Genomic DNA, 8,586 nt, shown 5'->3' with positions numbered 1-8,586 from the left:
GAAAGGAAGCAATGAACATGGCTGTCAGCTTTAATTTCACATTTACATTCATATCCAATGATCCATGCAGGAGGTGCAGCCCCTTTCATACATAATCTCCCATATTCATTGTTTAATTTCAAATCCAATCTGTTGGAGTACAGAGCCAAAACAACAAAAATTGTGCTACTTTCCAAATACTTTCGGACTGCATTGTACATATTCAGTATATATCTTACACACACATGCATACAAGAACACACACACACATACGCACACACACATTGCTATTTCCAACCTGAGTGATGTAATCAATCTTATTTAGTAAGACACTTCACAGCATCATTGTTCAATAAGCAGGGGGTTGGTTTATCGAGAAAAGGTATGATGTAGTTATTATTAATGAGAAAGGCGGGGTGAGCTGGGGGGGCAGCAAAGTGAGCTTTTAAAAGCCTTGGTTGTGAGAAGGGGTGGGGAGGCGTATGAGGACAAAATGGAGGAGGAGCCTGGGGTGGCGGACAGTCAGAGTCCCTGAAAGAGCTGGAATAGCACCTGAACAAATAAACTACAAGCCCCAGGCAGGAAATAAGGGTCAGTGAGCTCAGTTTGAAAGTGAGGGCCTACTGCCCCTTCGCCTGCATACCCTGGCCAGAGAACAAACAGTGGAGTTAACACAGGCCAAAGCAAAGGGCTTCCATCACCTCTGAACCACCGAAACACACAACCAATGTATGCTGCAACCCAAAACTTGGGTATGGCCACTGGATCACACTCTACTGGCATCCAAAAGCAAAAAAAAATAAAATAATAATAATAATAAACAAATAAATTATATATATTTTAAATTTTTTTTTTTTTTTTTTTCTTCAACAATAATACAACCACCCAGAGCATGTTTTCTTTTAATCAGAAATAATGCCCTAAAGTTAAGGCACATTGCTACTGATGACATTGTAGAACTCTAATCCATTATACTATGAAAAGCATATCAGAATTCAAGTTCTCGTGGCTTGATGTCATCTTTGTCATTTTTAAATTAACGATACATGTCCTCCAGTGACCCTAAGTATTATTTTTGACAAAACAGAAGCGTCTTGGATGCTGCAGTGAAAAAATTGTACTTATTTCCTCTACACAGAAAAACAGCATAGTAGCTTCAGCATAGCAGAACAAATGGTTCTTGAGATTAAGACCAGACTCCCCTACAGGGGGCAAAAATAAAAAATATCCTCAAATTAAATCTAACAGTCAGCAATTAACCTCATATTCCTTGTTTTATTTAAAATCCAGTGTGCTGGAGTACAAAGCCAAAACAAAAAAAACTGTGTCACTGTCCCAATACTTCTGCATTTAACTGTACGTCACAGACAGGTCTGTGATCAGTGGCTCTAGTGAGAGGGACTGAATAGTGCTTGAAAATGCTATGCTTTTCAAGGTTAAAAGATCTTACTTGAAGGTTTAAACTGAGTGATGTGCTAACTAGCATGCTATGGACACAATATCTTAATTTTGTAACAGAATAGTTGCAAGTGGCTTTTTGCTTTTTGACATATCAAAGAAGCAACGACAAAAACAAACATTTAGCGAGTTCGCTCTGAAAAGACTTGTTTAGCTTTCACATCACAGCTGTTCTAAGCAATCTTTGTTCAAGTTAATTATGTCCGCTTTTGTCCGGAGGAAAAAAAAAAAAAAAAAAACTGTGTGAAGAAAGCCAGGGAAGGGGAACACCACGTTGAAAGGATAGAATTACAGCTGATGGCTCTGGCCATGTGATCTTCCTTTACCCTCCCCCTCTCCTTAAACACACCCGAGCCCAGGTCTACCAGACGTGTGTTATATTCCCCCCCATGTATACTGCATGCCATAATACTGTGTACTTTCTGAATCTCCTGCTGACCCCCTCCCCAACTAACCCTACCACGCACATACTCAATGCTAATTATAACCGCCTTCACAAAGTATTATAGGAAAACAAGGGGGAAAGTCAGGGCACATATAGCTGCCATGGGGGAATAGACAAATATACAAAGGCAAATAAATTCAAATAAGCACGGCAAAATGCTAGAACATGGTGACTTTGGGTGGAAACCCCAGGAGAAACAAACATCTTGTTGATCTGATTTCAGACAGCTGAAAAAGAGGATGAGTCCTGCATCAACAGTATCTTCTTACTGCATATCTGACCAATGACACAGCCAATCCAGTTACGGGTACACTACAGTTCTCTTAAATTGATGCACTTGTGTTGTTTTTTTTCTAAAAAGTGCTAACTTTAGTCAAAAACACTGTCTAGTGTTTTGTTGTGACCCTCACTGCCATGAACAACATTTTGACAGTGAGTGACTGCACACTACATCAGTCAGCATCACAGTCACATCACAGCATACCGTGTCTGTCAACAGCAAGAGAAAAACACTAAGTCATGAAGCAGTAATGGCGCTTCAGGGTCTGTTTCTTGTCAGAGAATGTAAACCCTCAGAATCTTTCTCACATGTGAATGCAAGTATGCATCCTTCAACGTCACAAGCATATTTTATTCACCAAAATAATTTCACAAATTTAAATTAGCAATAAGGTATATCGTCGCTGAAAAAGAAAGCAAAATGTGTGAGCTTTCATTCCAGCCTTTACTCATTTATTGGTACTGACACCAGTATGAGTCCACAGTTTACATTTTATTATTTTCACAATCTCAACTACTGCATCTAACTGAAGAAAAATATAAAATAATTTTAATTTAAATTAATAGGATTCATTGCACTCTATGAAATATGTATTTTCATTTACCTGTTCAAATGCTTCATAAGCACACTGATAGCATTATCTGTGTTTTAAGTGGGGTTTCCAGGAGTAAGCAAAAAGCAGATAAAACCATACTCATTTACTCCCAATGGCTTCAAAAGTCACATAAACAAAGAAATTAATGATTCTGTTTCATACGCGGGGGCATAAGGCATGTGACTGATAAACGTGCAGATAAAGGAATGTTAATGAACCCTCTGGGCTACCCAGCAGGAGGGCATGTCCCCCAGATCCCCATTTGAATAGAACTACAGCGCGTTCTTCCTGAGAACTAAGTTGACATACCTGCAGGTCATTTGGTAGCGCACTAACACACACGCACACACACACGCGCGCAACCAAAGAGCGCCTTAAAAAATAGAGTCTTCAGCTAACCATTGGTCAACAATTCACCCGAAACCTGATTAGATATAGACTGTCGTTAAACTGGCTTTTTAGAGAACTTTTACTGATCGCTAACAAGACAGCAGAGTCAGTACATTCCTGACAGTGTGGGGTGCAGTTGTGTTTCCAGCTGATCAGCTTGTTTACCCGGGTGCCTGCTGAAACCTGAACTGGGAACTGCCTCGACAGGAACAAAACATAATCTTGACAGTCTTTCCACTAGAAAGCCGGTCAGCAGTAAACCAAGCAAAGAATGCCTTGATCTCCCTAGCAAATGTAGCCCAACTCTGAAGGACACCTAATACGAAAGTATTATTCTGATAGAAGTAACCGTGACAAGCAGTAGATTTTAAAACTGCACTTGAATTACAGGTTTTACTTAAAAAAAAATCAAAAAAAGCATATATCAACACAAGACCTCAGCAGACAGTCTATTGTTAAGACTTGCTGAACTGGTGGACAACCCACAGACTGAGTGACCATCCAACTGCTGTTGTTCACAACACACATTTAATTTAATAGAAATTAAACTGGCTGATTTAACGGCACACTAGTCCCAGCATGCAACAAACATTCCAAATACCACACACTCAGTAGAACAACAAAATCAGAGATTATCTCACTGCTTGCCAACACAGAGTCAGGATTTCCCCACAAGACAGCCATAGCAGAGGCACTGACCCAGGCACTGTGACAGCTTACCTGGTGACGGCACGAGTGCAGACAGTGACGACGAAACAGCCTGCCACGATGATCCATCCCCATCCTCCGTCCGGAGGGGTGACCGCTTCCTTCTTCTTGCCCCCAGCCATGGCAGGGTGCTCGGTGCGCACTGCAATCCCTTCTGATCAGCCTCTCTGACCACCGGCCCCCCAGTCGGCTTCCCGCAGTCTCCCTCACACAGGCACGCCGGACATGGAATGTTTCCTGAAGAGGAACCCGCCAGTCACTCTGCTCAACACATGGCAACACAAACAACGACGTGCTTTAAAAAGAGAAAAAAAGAGGCAGGATCATGCAAAATTCTTCATGCAAACACGTGCTACAGCACATCTGTCTGGAGTTCACCTTAGCTCACGATCGCAGGAGCTCCCAGTTAACAGGTTAAAGGCTGGTCCTACCAGATGTACCTGCCAAATTCCTGTTGGTGCCAGAATCCAAGTGAACCGCGGCAACAACCTTGATATGCAGGACTTCACAGAAGAGGTGTTTACCGCGATGTCCTGATTTACTCAACCGTTATAGTTTAACTTCAGGCAGACCTCTCCATCGGCTTGACCCCTGTAACCCTGTTGAAAACCTGAGGCACGTACAGTCCCGCCTTCAGTCGCTTTCCATAGAAAAACACTTAAGCCGACTGCATCCAATGGCTTCCAGTTACATTTTCCCTCAGAAAAACTGTGCATCCCACAGAAAGTTAAAAAAAAAACTGATGTTGATACTTATAAATTAACAACGCGTTCCTTTGAAAGTACAATATGAACACGCGTGACGCATTACACTGCAAAGACATCTATTACGTATAGAGTGTATTTATTAAATCTAAAAATAATTGCTCTTCCTCTTGCCTCTGGTTTGACTGGACATGAACATTCCCCCCTGCCCCCACTCCCTTAACATCATGTGATTCTGCCCGGACACCAGAAACTAGCCAAACTATTCTTGCACATGCTCTGCACTCACTGCCACAATGAACACAAGCAAGAGAAAATAAAAACAAGATGGTGGACAATGCATTATATGGTGCTCTCATTCCTGAACTTGCTGACCAGTCTTTGTCAGATTAAGGAGACCAACAGAAATCTGCATAGTTCCATTACTCCACCTCCTGCGGCCATAGCAACCACATGCCTTGAGAAGTAATGCTACTGCCGCACTCTTTCACAACAGGACAGCAAAAGAAAATCTATCTGAGTTTGTCAAACCACAATGTTGCATAATTTGCTGTATAAGGGACACTTTCAAACTCAAAAGGAACCTATTTCTTAATCATTCAACAACAAAAAATATCAGAACTGAATATGGTTCAAGATTCTCAAGATGAATAAAAAGAAGAGACAAAATGTCTTCCAACAATGATTCCATGAAATGTTATACTTAAGGTTTATGAATAAATTAATGCCTTATTGTTCGCTTCTGTGAATTATTGTATAATACTCATAGGAAAGGCAAAAACCAGACAATGTCTCTTTATGTATAATAAGTGTATTGAACATTTAAGCTGTCAAAAACAAAGCCTTCCACGGACTCATAATGCCTGAACAGAAGAAGAAAAAAAAAACATTTACACATTGTTTATCAGTGAGAACAGTGTAAAATGTCCAATGTTAATTCAACTCTAACAGTGTTAATTAAACTCTAAACAGATAACATTTGGTCCCACCCTGGAATGTGAATTACATTTTACTGTGTATAAAGTAGTCTCCGCACCCATTTCAGAATGAACTGTGTACACTGCACTGTTCGTAGGCGGAGATCCGTAGTTTTCCTTTATTCAAAGCCCACAATATAACATTATACCAATCGTACTGTAGCCTACTCTGCACTTATTACAGAGGTATACAATTACTTAGCAGTTCATGTACATTCCATTTTGTTGCATTCGATTGAACGGTAGCTTACACTCCTGTGATTACATGTTATGTTATGTCAGTGCTTTCATATCATTTTCGCAGTGTATATAGTTTCTTTTGTATATAATTAGGGCCGTAGGCCTACTCATTTGTATATCTTTCCACAGTGCAGGCTGCAGCCTACGGTTTAAAACAAACGGAAGCAGCGATATTAGTTATTGGCCCGACCTATTAAATCCAGAAAATGATTAAAATAACTACAAACAAGAGAATCGTTGGACGTATTATAGCCTACTTATTGTAGCTCGCCGGGAGCCAAGTAACAACTATGCTTAATGTGTGTAGATTCCTGCATTTTTGCTTGTCGCCACTGAATACACTACCTTTCATCACAGAGCCCAAAAGCGTCCATTATGCACAGTAAAATGTCCAGTGTTAATTCAACTCTAACAGAGTACATCTGAGTCAAATTGGGAACATAGCTGGTTACCATTAGATCAAGGCCCTAAAAAAGTGTTTTTTATACAGTTTTTACAATTTATACAGCAATTTCCAAGTTGTAAGTAGCAGAAAACTTAGTTGAAATGTATAAAATGAAACCTGCAGAATAATTTTCACCAATTAGAACAGTAAATGGAAGGTTATAAGACAACACATAGCTGAATGGAACGATTAAAACACAATAAATGTGACTGATGGTTTACTAGAAACTGAAATAAGAAGAGATGCTGAAGGCTTTTTAGTGACACATGCATCATTGTTTCGACGACGTCTGAATTCAAGATTGTTATAGCATAATTCCTATAGCTCTTCATTTTATTCCTTTACAAACCTGCACCAAAGTGCCTTAGCTATTTGCTAAGTGTTTAAAACTAGGTCATGAAGATATTTACTGACTGAATATCACGGTGTCAATTATGCAAAAGTTACTCCGAGTTCTCCATAGGTTTTACTATTCTTTACGTCAATGAAGATCTTCAAAACATGGAGGTTGTCCTAAAAACTGCACAAACAGCTGGATCGGCAGTTTACGGGACATCGTAATATAGGTTAAATAAATAGAAATGCACAACCGGGGTGAAAAAGATAATCGACAGAGAATACTAAGACACCACTTGCTATACCAACAAGATCAGGGCAACTGTGTAAGAAAATTCAGTGGAACTTACCTGTTCTCAATAACAAGCCACTTTCGCAGCGCAGCATTCGGGTTTCATAATACAGCAGACGCGTGCAACAAATGGCATAACACTTCCCTTTCAAAAGTTCTATACATCTTTACCCCTCGTTTTCTCCATCTCTGTTACTATAACTAGAGTGCCTGGACTGCACAGCTCAGGCACATGCGTGGAGGCGGCCAAATTTACCAACCCCCTCTTTGCAATGAAAGCGTGCTGTGAGATTATGTATGACTTGAGAGGTTATGTTCGGTACAAGTTTAAGCTTTCAGTAGTGGGCTTGTGGGGTTATATACACTATAGGCCGATACGACATTTGCACATTTGAACTGAAGCATCCATCACGCAGGCTACTCCACAATTTCAAGCAGTTTATGGAATTTCATGTTCGAGCATGAGAACCAACAACGAGGCAAACTTGTGCATGCAGGCTAATCCTAGAAACGTTTTCTTTTTTTTCTTTTTTTGACATTTCTTAAACGATGGTGAGCATGTGTTTGTGCCCGAGACCGAATTTGTTACTGTTTCCATATATTTGCTTTATAATCCAATCGGGTTATTGTTTGTGATATTTATAATATCACAGATCGCCCCCCCCCCCCCCCCCCCAAAAAAAGCTGCGCATGCTTCCAAAAATCAAACCTGTTTTCTTGAAACGAAGTAACACTGTAACAGTATTATTTTTGAGAAAAAGTTAAGGTTTTTCACAAACAGAATTTTACCATATTTTGTCTCATTTGTGTCTATAATGTAGATCCTTGTTGATATAGAAAGCTGTTTTGCTGGCATAACACAAGTTGTTATGGGAAAACAATATAGGTCTCTTGGAGGCAATAAAAAACCTTGTCTGGGGGAAGCTATTTTCAAACTGTAGGCACTCTTGGATCAGTGTGTGGGTGCACATGGCAATGCTCTGAATTAAGGAATATGAAGTCAAACCCCTGGCATCCACTTGTTTAACCATCAGCAGTTGGCGGCACAATATCTGGTCTCTAAATGTTTTAGAACAGATATGTTAGCAAATGGCCTCTGATCATATGACTAATTCAGCAGCCAGGGCTCTCTCCACTCTACTCCGAAGCTTCTATTCACCTGCTTAATTACTAAATCAGAACACTTTCTAGACCTAGGTTATGGTATTTGAAGCTATGACTAGCAATGTGTTAGTTATTTATGTCTGTTATTTTATATGTATATTTGTGCTTCTTTATATGGTGCATGGTATTCATGTTTACTAACACATAAGTTCTCACATTGAGGGATTGACTACCTGCAAGATGTATGGCATCAAACTGACCATGACATATATGCTTAATTGTGAACTATATGGTTATGATGGTTTTTTACACCCAGTGCTCTGAGAGAGCTATCTGCTTCATGTGATCTGTATGTGGTCATAATTTCATTTTTTACACTTTTCATTCCTCCACAGTAGGCTATCATTACCTGATGTTGTTTGGCTTCATTTCAAAAGTGAGAGAGGCACCCCGTTACTTGATTAATGTTGTGTTTTGGCTTGCAATGGACTAGTCATAGTCAACCGCTAGAGTCAACAGCTGTGCCTGCAGACATTATCCGGACAAGTTTGAGGCCTTTTGGAGGCCTGTAAACCTTTATATTATTGAGGTTATGTCCGTGTTTTTGTATCAGGAGCAAGTGTTCCAACTTTA

General features: G+C 40.0%; 1 protein-coding gene across 6 annotated transcripts in view; it reads right to left on the bottom strand.

Moving 5' to 3' along the window:
• slc16a12b (solute carrier family 16 member 12b) overlaps positions 1-7,140 on the bottom strand; it is a 14,483-nt gene extending 7,343 nt beyond the window's left edge. The window contains exons 1-3 of one of the 6 annotated variants that reach the window (XM_064319721.1): positions 6,908-7,140; positions 4,234-4,465; positions 3,868-4,116 (exon numbers count right to left, since the gene is read on the bottom strand). In XM_064319721.1, coding sequence (XP_064175791.1) covers positions 3,868-3,977 — 110 coding nt within the window. In that variant the 5' untranslated portion in view covers positions 3,978-4,116; positions 4,234-4,465; positions 6,908-7,140. Of the gene's footprint in view, positions 1-3,867; positions 4,117-4,233; positions 6,871-6,907 lie in introns of those variants that run through there. The other 5 variants (XM_064319726.1, XM_064319716.1, XM_064319732.1 and 2 more) reach the window with 5 other exon arrangements.
• Positions 7,141-8,586: the final 1,446 nt, after the last annotated feature.

This window comes from Anguilla rostrata, chromosome 2 (genome assembly GCF_018555375.3).
Source record: "Anguilla rostrata isolate EN2019 chromosome 2, ASM1855537v3, whole genome shotgun sequence".
Taxonomy (NCBI): domain Eukaryota; kingdom Metazoa; phylum Chordata; class Actinopteri; order Anguilliformes; family Anguillidae; genus Anguilla; species Anguilla rostrata.
The sequence above is the reverse complement of the archived record's forward strand: the minus strand, read 5'-3'. Positions and strand labels throughout refer to the sequence as shown.